The 12944-nt window shown below is 41.7% G+C and overlaps 1 protein-coding gene across 3 annotated transcripts in view; it reads left to right on the forward strand.

Moving 5' to 3' along the window:
* The window catches only part of PTPN14 (protein tyrosine phosphatase non-receptor type 14), a 173959-nt gene that overhangs the window by 148733 nt on the left and 12282 nt on the right, over positions 1-12944 (forward strand). For all 3 annotated transcript variants that reach the window (XM_023640732.2, XM_023640733.2, XM_001488273.7), the window contains 5 exons: positions 1606-1749; positions 2907-3125; positions 6217-6345; positions 8378-8612; positions 12263-12426. In XM_023640732.2, the coding sequence (XP_023496500.1) occupies positions 1606-1749; positions 2907-3125; positions 6217-6345; positions 8378-8612; positions 12263-12426 (891 nt within the window). The remainder of the gene's footprint in view (positions 1-1605; positions 1750-2906; positions 3126-6216; positions 6346-8377; positions 8613-12262; positions 12427-12944) is intronic.

The raw sequence follows: 12944 nt of genomic DNA on the forward strand, positions 1-12944 counted from the left end.
AACTCAAAGAGGTGGTGGGAAAAAATTTCTCCCTTACAAAAACAAATAAGCCAACAAACACCCCAAAATTTAAATCTAAAATCTTCAAAGTCAGCCTGGGATTGAGAAATCAGGGCCATTCCTCAGACTATTATACTTTTTTGCTGAAAATTCATTGATCCTTTTCTCACTTTCTCACAGTTAATCCTCCTCTGAGATGCTCCTTCTGTTTGATCCATCAGCTGTATCCCTGGGCGGAGCCTCCTATTGGCAGCATCACTCACAAAGGCCAGGGCTCCATTTTGACTGTAGGTGGCATCGCAATGACCAGGGGACGCATATAAGAGTGTGATACCATCCCTTCTACCCACAATTAGAATAATCTGCTAACCCCATGTCATCTCTCAACACCATGGCTCCATCAAAACACCTCCCTAGGGAGTCCGTTTATAAATGATAGACTAAGAAAAAAATACCTAACGGCTGGAAAAGAGGCCAGGGATGAGATGACCCCTTCACCTGTGGCAGCCAAAGGAATCTGAAAATTAGCTTCACTTCTGTTTGGATCAAAATCTTAAACTTAGTAAAAAACCCATCTGTTTGTGTGCTTATGAAGTCCCTCTGTTCTTCTGTCTTCTAAGACAAAATTATTTTTAGGAAATGCTCTTATTGGCTTACCTTTACTTAGTAAAAGGAGATTTTTTCCTACCTCAGTCAGTTTGGAGGACGTGAGGAAGTGCAGTGGTAGATGTACTAACCAGGGCCCGGACGGATCCAGTGTCAGAGGGTCAGTGCAGGCAAGGCTAGAGAGGAAATCAAAAGACCACAACCAAGGGCCAGGTGTTAGCATCAAGCCTTTCCCTCTGGTCTGCTCAGCCCCCAAGTCCATATCCTCCCATGGCTTAGTCACATCCTGTGATGTCCCACCATAGTCATTGGGAGCCATGATGTCCATTCCTTTGGGCCCTCTGGAAGAAGCATGAAAGGGAATGCCTGGTGGGTCATCGTAGATGGCCCCAGACTTTAGTGTCAGTAAGTTTGCTAAACCACCTCAGCTCTCATTCTGGGCATGTAGCTCAGTGACCAGAGACTCAATATAGGATTGACATCCTCAGTCTTAGCCCCTCCAAATGGAAACTTGGGAAGGTTTTTCTCTGCAATTTATGTATCTAGATCTCTTAACCATGCAGCAAACAGTTTTTATATGTTTTTTTACCATTTAATCTGTATAAAAGGTCCATGATTGTGCTTGGATTCAATTATTCATGAAACTGCTTCTCTTTTCCTCGTCCTGTCTTCCTTCAGTCCTTATCTTCCTAAAGTGTCTTTCTTGTACCCTGTTGTTTTGTGAGCCCCGTGGCAGGGTGTGTTCATATGGAGTCTTTGCTCTAATTTGTTTGTTTGTTCATTCATCCATCCATTTTTAAATAAGAGCTCCAGAATCCTGCAGGAACCGGCTTCCTCAGGCCCATGGGAGGGACGGGAAGGCTCTGTTTGAATTTGCCGTACAAATGGTGATTGTCTGCATTCCTTGGCTGGGGAGTTACAGATTTGGGGAGATTAAAACACATTCCAGCATTCTACTGGTATTATAAACAATGAGAACATGCCTTTTCTTGCCACAAGAATCTAGAGAAGCAGAAGATGGCAGGTCTGGAGGCGCAGAAGAGGCCACTGATGTTGGCGGCACTGAATGGACTCTCGGTTGCTCGGGTCTCGGGGCGGGAAGAGAGTCGAGTCGATGCCACCCGAGTTCCCATGGACGAGAGGGTAAGCACTGGGCTTGTCAAACATGTGATTCATTCTCTGTCGTCTTAGAATTCCAGCGCTCTCTCCTTGCCCAAACATGCCAGCAGAAGCTTTGTGTGATGAATTAATTCTTCGATTTGAAATGAGCAAGACCTGGTCTGTGCTGCATCAAGTCCATCCTTTCCAACATCCCGTGTCTCTCTGTCAAGCTGGTGCAGTGATGCTTGAGAGAGACCAGCCCCTAACATGCTCTGTGACCTTGGTCAAGTCACTCAGTTCCTTTGGGGCTGTTTTTTTTTTTTCTTTTCCAAAAGTGAGGAAGTTAAGCAGTTACTGGAACTCTCCATTTCTGCGACTTTTGTGAACGATTAATCTTTATTAGGAACTGGTTATTTTACCCAAACATTTATAGAATTCTTTTAATAGGCTGTCTTCTTATTTGTCTATAAAATGTGGCTGATTTATGGTTGTTGGGATAATGCATTGTGATGACTTTGGTTTTGAAAAGCAAAGAGAAGTCTCATGGTGGTTTTAGAGGCGAAGAAAGGTGCTCCTGCAGTCCCTGAAATTTCTGTCAGGTTAAGGAACAGGTCGTGTAAATTTCATAGAGTGCTCATAATATGAGGGTTTTAGGTTTCTGTCAGTATCTATGAAGCATTAGAAGGGTTTTAGGGCCAGAAGAAACTTTAGTGATATCCTTTAATCCAGTTTATACCTTGTTATTGTAATTAGTAGTTTGGCCATGGGAAAAATAAAAGGAGTGGAGGGTCTAATCCTCTGAACAAGAGAACTGTGGACCAATATCATCTTAAAGTTTAGCTCAGGAGAAACAGCTAAGTAAGTGGAGAAAAGAATGTTTGGATAATTATGATTAACGATCTCCTTGTCACTAGGACTTTAAACAGAGGTGTTAATAACAAAAATACTGATTTTGAATTTCAGCTCTTGCCTGGTCTTGCAGATTTGTTCTGTTTAAGGTATGAGCGAGAAGGAGATTGGTTATTGGACAAGAGAAATTAGCGATATGGTCAATAACGAGAACAAATAATCAAGCTCTCGTTGTACATTTTGAAACTGTTTATTAACGCTATCACTGTAAATATTTAAAGAAATCTGGCTGTTTTGTTGGAGTTTTGGATAAAATAATGTGGAGAATTGAAGATTAATTTCTGTTGCAGTTCAGAACCCTGAAGAAGAAGCTAGAAGAGGGAATGGTGTTCACAGAATATGAGCAAATTCCAAAGAAAAAGGCGAATGGCATTTTCAGCACAGCGGCTCTGCCAGAAAATGCCGAGCGCAGCCGAATCCGAGAAGTAGTGCCCTACGAGGAGAACCGAGTGGAGCTGATACCGACCAAAGAAAATAACACAGGTTACATCAATGCCTCCCATATCAAGGTGAGAAAGGGGAGTGCTGGGTTCACGGTGAAAATGCAGGGAGAAAAAAACGTCCAGGCTGCAACTGTGCGTCTTGGCTTGTCCCCAGACCCTGAGGGGAGTGTTTTTGAACTTCTGTGCTCCTCTTAGGCAACTGGAAGGGCATGCCTGCCACTGCAGAGAGAGGGAAGCCTCGCAGCTTCCGGGGAAGCCTCAGGTCAGCTATTTCTGAAGCTGGCTCATCACCCAGGATTTAACTTTCTCTTCTCTCTGTGGGTCGGTCCACTCCCTAAAACCTACAGGAAAAGCTGAGGATTGTCCTTTTTGGTTTGTAATTAGCGGATGATGGAGAGTGGAAGTCACAGAGATTGTATTTCTGCCGTTGGAGTTTTTATGATGTTCAAGAGCAGCAGGAACTCTTCCGTTCTCCCTTGTAATGTGACAGGTGATGCCTTTTCCAGCTGCGTGATATTTAGAGGAGTGGACTCCTTTAAACGTAAACCATAAAGGTGTGGTCGACAGTGAATCTTGCAGGATTTGCTAAATTATTCAGTGCATTAGTGGCATTAAATCTTTGTTTCTATTTCAGATACTTCCACCCTTCACATCTCAGTCTTTCATATAGTATTTCATGTGTCAGCTTTGCTTTAGGTAGAATTTAGCGTTATGGATAAAAGCGTACATACGGTTAAACATTCCCTAAATAGCTCACCTTCTCAGTGTCCCTAATAACAGAACATGTTTGTTTAGAAAGTCGCCATTTGCTCAGAGCTCTGAAGTGGGAGAATTTGTTCATATAGTAATGTTAAAACAATTGTTCCAGGATGTTTTTAAAAATACATAGTTCACAGTATAGTCTGTCGTGATCAGTAGCCTTAGAAACCTGTTTCTGGCTTTGTCCAGAGTTATTTTCTTTCTTCATTGGACTTTTTAACTCTATAAGAATCATTGGTAGGTTCCTTTGAGCCTCTAAAATATAGCCAGATGTCTGGCGCATGTATCAGTTAAAATGATTTTGATACAGAATATGAAAAGTATACCTTGATTGGGTGTAGTGTTTTTGTACATAGAGCAAAGATAAACATATATATATATATATATATATATATATATATGTATCAGAAAGTACTGTCAAAAGAAATATGAAAGAGCAACTATCACGGATCATATTGCGCATTTTATTCTTATTTTTTAGAGTGAGAACTAAAACAATAAAAAGTGAACCCCAGGAAACTCTGAAGTAAAATGACAACAGTGAGTTTCATGGGCTTAGTTTTAGATTGTGAAACAATGACCAAAATAATGTACTCAAACAAAGATGCAGGTGACACAGCTGCTTCTTGATAGAATGTCTATGAAAATCTTACGTGGTTATATTATACTGTCTTCTTCTTTTGGCCAAATCTCCTCCACCATTTTCCATCTGCTCCCTGGAAAAAGCTGTCACTCTGCATCAGCTGTGCCCATGGGGTATTGTTAACAGAAGCGTTACTTCCTCAGTATTCTCCGAGGCCCACATTTCATCTTGTGGATCTGGGTTAGACATGGGTGCGTTTAATAGACCCATAGAGCTTGCAAGAACTTGTCTTTGTGTTTTTGGAATAGAGTTGTATATCTTCCAATGTTTTCTCCCTGGGTTCCAAGAGCCATTAACACAGAACAGAAATTTATTTGCTCCAGAGGTGGAATCACGTCTGTGAAATCTACCTCAGTAGCATTGGTTGTTGTGTTTTTAATGCGCTTTTTAATACCCTCCTGTCAATACTTGGAATATGCCGAAAGGCCCCAGGCCGCAGCAAACTCTGGAAGTATTTATGGTTCCTATAGGTTGGGTGCCAGAGAGGCTAATGTTTAAAATCACAATTCCACAGATAAACCAAACTCCTAGCCAGCCAACAAATATATGAATGTTATCTCCCACCAGTACTTGGAAAATAGATTTTGCTTGCCAGCTTTGACCTGAACATGTCTTGTGTAATGAGACAATAACCGACATTGTTTTCGTTTGAATCAAGTTAGCATATAGTTTCATAAAATAAATGAGGGGAAAAAGTTTCAAACAATGATCACTTCATTGCTCCTAGAACTATCTAGAGATCTGCACTGGTGGATGTGGAAGGGGGCCTGATTTTGCAATATCAAGGCACAGGAGTGGAAGAGAACACAGAAAGAAGCTCTCCAAAGGCCACTGTTTCAGCCTGGTAGCATGACCTTTAACACTTGGCGCACAAATTCTTATTTATGATTCTCTGCCACTGATATTGATAGCTCCAGAATTATCCTTCCAAGATCAGCCTGAGCTGTATGGGGTAATCCTTTTATTATCCAAAATCATCTCATGACTCCCAAATTCACTTGGACACTGTAGTACTGCACAAAGGGAAGTTAATGGTAAAATATCACGTATTGTTGACTTAAGTGCATTCATAACACCGCTACTGTGTGTGGCACCAGAGAAGAGCAAGTACAACGGAGGTTTATCATACACTTCATATCAGGTCAGCGATAGAAAGACATGGTTCCCAAAGGGGTGTTATTCCATAGTAGACTTTTTTATTGTTTAAAAGGATGCCCCAGAGCACTGTTTCTCAAACTGCAGATCACAATATAGTAGTGGGAGGGTGAAATCAATGTAGTAATCAGGACCAGTTTGGGTCTTTTTATTTTAATAAAATAGACTAGAATAAAGAAAGGAATGGAAATTATCAGACTGCCGTGCACATAGGAAGCATAGCTATTGTTTCTGTAACAAATTATATTAGGTTGTATACACGTATAATCATGTACTATTTTGGGTATGGATATATATGTCTCCCTCTCTATGTATATATGTATATATTTTTAATATGTACTGGTTTTCACGTAATTACTTTGGATTGTAGGCAAAAAAGCTTAGGTGTATTTTAATAGGCTCGAGTGGCAAAAAGTGTTTTCATGTTAGAACATGTCACTAGCAATCTTGATCTCAGGGTTTTTGATTAATGGCAGTAACCCATTTGGCCCCCAAAAAATTTATCCAAGGTTTTCAGGTGGATACACATGGACCTGTGGTCAGCAGGTAGTTCTGTCCTGGATTTGAGGTTCATTCACTGATGTTTTTCTTGGTTTCCAGGTGGTGGTTGGTGGGGCAGAATGGCACTACATAGCCACTCAGGGGCCCCTGCCACACACATGCCACGACTTCTGGCAGATGGTGTGGGAGCAGGGAGCGAATGTGATCGCCATGGTCACCGCAGAAGAGGTAAGAGGAATGGCTGTGCATACGGCTGTCTGTTCCCGGGGGCGGGGTGGCCAGAAGACGGGCTTCACGTTGGTGACTTTCCTGCCCCATCCTCCTTACTACAGCTCCATTTCTCTGCAAATCCTTTTCTCTTTGGCATTCATCTATTTTCTCTTCTTACTTCCACATAGATTTGTTTTGTTTTCCAAAGACAATTTATTGTCGCCTCCCATTTTCATCCAGCTTTTAACTCTTTTCCTTGAACTGACGTGAACTAAAATCAAATGAACAAACAAAACGAACCAAACTTCAGTTCAGCCGGCTCACGTTCGTGTGCCAAACAAAGCAATAATCCTTCCCCTGGAATCTGAGAACTTTGGGCTGCTCTGGGTAAATTGACACATATTCCCAACCCGGGGGCATGACCAGCTCCACATGCCATCGTGGTTATCAGCTGCAGAAAGACCAGAAGCTGTTGTCCCTGTAGAGGTCTCTATTCTTTGGGGAGAGAAAAAAGAAATCTTTTTCTTCCTTTGCCAGGTCAAACATAGTTTTTCCTTTGTAACCAGAGAACTCTACGTGGTGTTATAAAAACTGGCGTGCACCACCAGTCAATCTAGCAATTTGCTTGGAGCTTGCTGTATTTAGGGGAAGAAGTTTTGTGTTTCTTCTCTTGTCACGTTTTTAAGTTTTTATTTTAACAACTTCCTTTTTTTCCTTTCATTAAATTTTAGCTTATGCTTTGAAGTCATTGAAGGGACTAGCTTCATCTGTCTTTTACTAATATCTATGGTATTGCATACCTCTTTCCTAACAGTTTTAAAAGCATGGGGAACAGAGAGAACTGAGAGAAAAGTTGTTATTCCCTTCATTGACTGTTCTGAGCAGTTGCTTTTCCAGAACAGCTCATTAGAAGATAGTGGTGAAGGGACTTCAAGCCCTTTAAAGCCAGTTGTACTTCTCTAGGCTGACCTACTGTTTGACCTTCCTACAAAGAGTAAAGTCTCTTTAAAATCTCTAGAATAGTTTTATCACCTTTCCAGATTGCTTCACTGTAAGGGATTCATTCTGCTTAATACAGGGTACCATCTGTGCTACCCTCAGGGGCAGGGGGGTAAACAAGACTGGCATGATCCCTGCCCCAGGGGGCTCCATCCTAGTGGGAAGGACAGTAAAAAGGGAACAAATAAAGTAAGCTCAGATAGAGGTAAGTGCCATGGAGAAAATGGGACCAGGTGATGGGGTTGAGTGCCAGTGGGGGGCAACTTTAGATTAGCTGGGCAGCCAAGGGCCTTCTGTGGAGATTGCATTTGAGCTGAAACCTGAGCCTGCAAACTTAACAACAGACCCCATTTGTAAATGGTTGCAAATGCACACCCTCAGGAAAGATTATAAAACTAAGGGAGACAGAAAGGGGTGTAACCAGCTCTCTGTATGAGTTGTTGATTGAACTAAAACAAATGGGTCAGGCTGAAAAAAAATGTGAGATTGACACTAGAAGATAGAGACAGCATCAGTAGTCAGTAGTCAGTGTAGTATTACAGAAGGCACCTGGGATGAATGTCAGAAATGAGAAGCATGACCTAGAACGATTGCCAGAATCCGTCACTCCATCACCTTCGATTGGCTTCCCACTGTCCATGGAATGAAACCCAAAGTCCTTACCGTGGCTGGGAGGCCTTTCTGCCCTCCTCTCTACTACCCTCTCCAGCACCCGCCAGACTGCAGCCACCCTGAAGACCTTTCTGTCTGTGGAACACACTACGCTTGTTTCTGCCTCTGGACTTAGCACCGGCTCTTCTCTCTAACATTCAACTGCAGCTCAGTTGTGAATCTGTTAACTTTTCCATTAATATAATACAATACCGTTGTAAATCTTACTATTGTTCTTAGCTAAAATTTATGGGATCTATTCTGTGATAGACACTGCACAGTGCTACTGAGTTAGTGACTTAGAAGCTATTAGCATTTTCCTCTGTCTTTAGCTTTCAAGATTAAGAGGATAAGCGCTTCCCCTGACTTATTTCTAGTTTTGCTTTTGTGTGTCATTCAGGAAGGTGGACGAACCAAGAGCCACCGATACTGGCCCAAACTGGGTTCCAAGCACAGCTCAGCCACCTATGGCAAGTTTAAGGTCACCACAAAGTTCCGGACAGATTCTGGTTGCTATGCAACCACCGGCTTGAAGGTCAAGCACCTTTTGTCTGGACAGGAAAGGACCGTGTGGCATTTGCAATATACTGACTGGCCTGATCATGGCTGCCCAGAGGATGTCCAAGGATTTTTGTGTAAGTTTTTTCTTCCCAATTGAGGTTTGATCAACTGCATCAATGGTCTTATCAGTTGGAGGTGAAATGGAAAGAAAGGATGCTTTTTCTTAAGTGGCAAAAGTTTTATGACATTGAAGTTTATGTCCCTTCATATCATATGTGTAGAACAGAGAAGACTAATACATGTCATTTATCATATTCTCTTTCTGTTTTATGCAAATAAGCTAAAACTCTGGTGAACTAATTGTTTCTACTTGATTTAGACCTTTAGCTACTCATTAATAAAGAACTATTCTGATACATCCTACATGTCTGAACCTTGAAAACATTATGCTAAGTAAAATAAATCAGACATAAAAGGGCAAATATTGTGTGATTCCGCTTATGTGAGGTACCCAGAATAGGCAGCTTCATCGAGATAGAAAGTAGAATAAAAGTCACCAGGGGCTGTGGGGAGGGGCAACAGGAAGTTAATGTTTGATGAGTACAAAGTTTCTGTTTGGGAAGACCAAGAAGTTCTGGCAATGAATAGTGGTGATGGTTGCACCGCATTGTGAATATACTTAGGGCACTGAATTGTACACTTAAAAATGATTAATATGGTAAATTTTATGTTATGTATATTTTACCGCAATCAAAAAACCACAGAGCAATAAAGAAAACACTTATTTTTTATTTCTCCTGGAAGTTTGCATCTCACAAGCCCTGTATTTCCCTACAGCCGTAAATCCGAATGAGTACTTTCTCATACCTGTGATTAAGACACCGAGAATTACTGAAGTCAACTTGTAGTTTTTGCAACTGCCATTTTTGCATTCATTAAGTTTTGTATGTTTTTTCAGGATATGGGTATCTTAGAAACGAATTCACCCAGATTATACTCAGAGTTTTATTTGAAAGGTCAAAAACTGGATATGTGCCCAGTATGTGCCAGGCACTGGATTGGGCTGTTAGAACCCAGAGATGAAACAGTCTGTTTCAAAGGCACTCACAGTCTCGTGAGAAAGGCCCATGACGACAGTCCAGGGGTTATGATCTGACACTGTCGTCTGGTGGCCGCAGTGCTTTCTCTTCCTCTTCACGTGTTCGCATAAATGTCCTGCACTTGTGGAGAAGCCTCATTCCTTCCTTACCCAGCTCAGAAGGAGGCCCTTGGGCTCTCTGCACATCTGTTATACCTGCTATGTTGTTGACTCTCCAGCTGGCGGAAGACCTGTGACCACCACGAAGGAACCATCCTCTGGATGTTGGAGAATGTCAAAACCTTGATTTTATTTTGATGTACATTTAGATGGGAGCGGGGTGGAGAAGAGAGTGAGACTAAGTTTTCAAGTACCTAAAAGTACCATTTCACAAGTTCCAATTTCCTATTAGAGTGACAATGGTACTTGAGGAGTTGAACACTGAAACTAGAAAATAGAAAGATGATTGGAATCAATGGATCTAGAGCAAGATTTAGAGAGGGTTAGTGATTTTTGAGGTCAAACGGTTATCTGTAGCTCAAAATATTAATAAGGAGGGCCGTGACCTTTGCAGAACTTTCTTTCCTCATAACAGTGTTCTGTTTATTCCTTTCTGGTAATCTTTTGCTATGTAATTGACTTATTAGAATTTTCTCCAAGACGCAGCAAATGGAAACAATAAAAGTAAATCAGGGGGCCAGCCTGGTGGCGTAATGGTTAAGTTCACACACTCTGCTTCAGTGGCCTGGGGTTTGCAGGTTTGGATCACAGGCTTGGACCTACACACCACTCATCAAGCCATGCTGTGGCAGCATCCCACATATAAAATAGAGGAAGATTGGCACAGCTCGGTGACAATCTTCCTCAAGCACAAAGAGGAAGATGGGCAGCAGATGTTAGCTCAGGGCCAATCTTCCTCACCAAAAAAAAAAAAAAAAAAAAAAAAATCAGTTTGATTGGCAATACCTCTGATAGAAGATTAAGTTCAAAAGGTGGTTAAAATTAGTCACAGCTTTTAATTCAGAACCAATTTAAGGAATGCCAATTTAAATTACTGAAAAATATAAAGAATACGTTTAAACAGTATATATTTATTAACTTACATTTCTAAGAAACTCAGGACAAGTGTGCTGAACAGGGTCTTAGAAACATTGGCTCTCTAGATTTTTAAGAATTTAAAAAGGTTTTTGCTCATGTTTGTATTAGATTACCTGGATGCAGAAGACCTATGCCAAATTGTCTTCTGGCCTCCAAGTGTCTTCACTGAGCTACAGCTTAAGGAACTCTATTAATATGATGGCTAGAGAAAGCATTCATTTAAATCCAGTTTCTCTGTGTTTCATGAAACTCCATTTGATGGTGGCATCTGCTTTATTGATCAATATTCCTTTTACTTCTGTTCTTAAATTTAGCACAAGAAAAGCCTTGTCTTTCGTATGTGAGCATTGCCTTCTGTCAGACAGAGAATGCTCAGTCGCCTAATTTCTTTTCCTACTCGCAGAATAATCATGAAGAGAATTCCACGCACAGTATTTAGCTCTTGTTGGCACCCAGTAGCCACTACTATATCTAGTCATCTCAGATTGTTCTCCCTCTTTTTTGCTTCATTTTACATTACTGGTGGTGGTGGTCCTAGGGTTTAATAGGGTGGTAATAGGGTTTTTTTGGTAAACTACTTTAAATGACTTTGTAATTAGATATGGTTATAAGGGAAAATAGGAGTTCTTATTAATTGTATGTAAACAGATACCTTTAAATTACTAGAATGGTGTGAACTCACTTTTTTTCCCCTTCAAGAACCTGAGTGTTTCCCCTTGTTTTACATCGCTGCATTAGGATGAGGTTTTCTGAGTATCAAGAATCTTCAAATCTGCTCTCCCCTGAGCTAACTACTACAAAATCTCAATTACCAGTTGACCTTTTCTGGTTCTTGAACTGTTTGAGGATTACATTTATATACTTTTCCTTTTTTTCCATGATCATGGAAAAAAAAAAGTCATTAAGGCTTGTATTGCTGTAATTTTTCATTTGTGCCCAATTGGCGTACTGCACAGACCCCTGCACGGCCCTGCTGAGCCAGGCAGATGTTGGAAGGGATGGGGGGTGGCACCACCCCTCCCCCTGCAGCCATGTTGCCTCCAGAAAGCAAGGGGGTGGGGGGCTCATCTTGAGCTGCTCACATAACCACATGGAATCCCAGCTGAAAAGCAGGCCCCCCCACAAGTCTATTTTAAAATCTAAAACTGAAGTCAAGCCTCAGTTGACATTCACTCATTCAGTGAGGGGAAGGAAGAAGGGGCAGATGGATGCTCTTCCCACCAGAAATTGGCTCTGACAGGCGGTCGTTTCAAGGGGACCTCGCTGGTGTTCTGATCCCAGTCTGTTAATAGTAGGAATTGCTGTAAGTAATGTCGAGAATCATCTGCTTGGGGGACTTTGGGATTTGCAGAGGGGAAAACAGAATTTAATTTTTAAAAAAGAACTATTTAATTTAAAGAACAAATTCTCCCCTGGCCTAATTGACTCCCAGCTGGTCCTTTCTGGATCCCGGACCCTACAGTGGGTACCAGCCAATAATTAGTGTCTTGTAAGAAGTGTAAATTATCATCACTTGAAAAAGAAAGATTCACCATCAGGTTCGCCCCCCTCACTTGTATGCAAAGCCATGTAGGACTTTGGTGACAAGATTTGCATTTTGTCTGGCAGCCTACTTGGAGGAGATCCAGTCGGTCCGTCGCCATACCAACAGCATGCTGGAAGGCACCAAGAACCAGCACCCTCCGATCGTCGTCCACTGCAGTGCCGGGGTGGGAAGGACCGGTGTGGTCATTCTTTCTGAGCTGATGATCTACTGCCTGGAGCATAATGAAGTGAGTCATTCTGGGTTTCTGAATACTCCACCTTGGGGACAAATCTACACCACGGCCAGAACTTCCCCTGTGCCCTTTCGTTTCCAATGCCTAATTTCCTCTCTCCTGACAAGAGTTTTCCAAACCCGTGATTCCTAACTGGACTCTGACATTTCCAGACTTCCTTATCTTTTGTCTTTTGCTGCTCTCTGTAGATACCCAGACAATATAGACGAAGAGATGAAAGTGTGAGATAGGAAACATTTAGGAAATCTGAACTTAGTCGGCATTGACTTCCAGAAGTCTGCAGTGTTTTGTAGACCATCTGGTCTTACAGTGGGTAGTTTTTTGTGGTGGGTTATTTGGTTACGTGTAGTTTAGACGCATCTTGCATTTCTGAGATGTGTTTTGGCCTAAATGCTATGTGAAAATGTGTATACTCTAAAACTGTTTCTCATTCTTCAGAGGGAGGTTTTATTTGATGGAGGTTCTCTGTTCTCGTCCTGGCTGGCAGTGGTGTGCTGTAGCAGAGTGGGGTA

The sequence above is a fragment of the Equus caballus genome, chromosome 5 (genome assembly GCF_041296265.1).
Source record: "Equus caballus isolate H_3958 breed thoroughbred chromosome 5, TB-T2T, whole genome shotgun sequence".
Classification (NCBI taxonomy): Eukaryota; Metazoa; Chordata; class Mammalia; order Perissodactyla; family Equidae; genus Equus; species Equus caballus.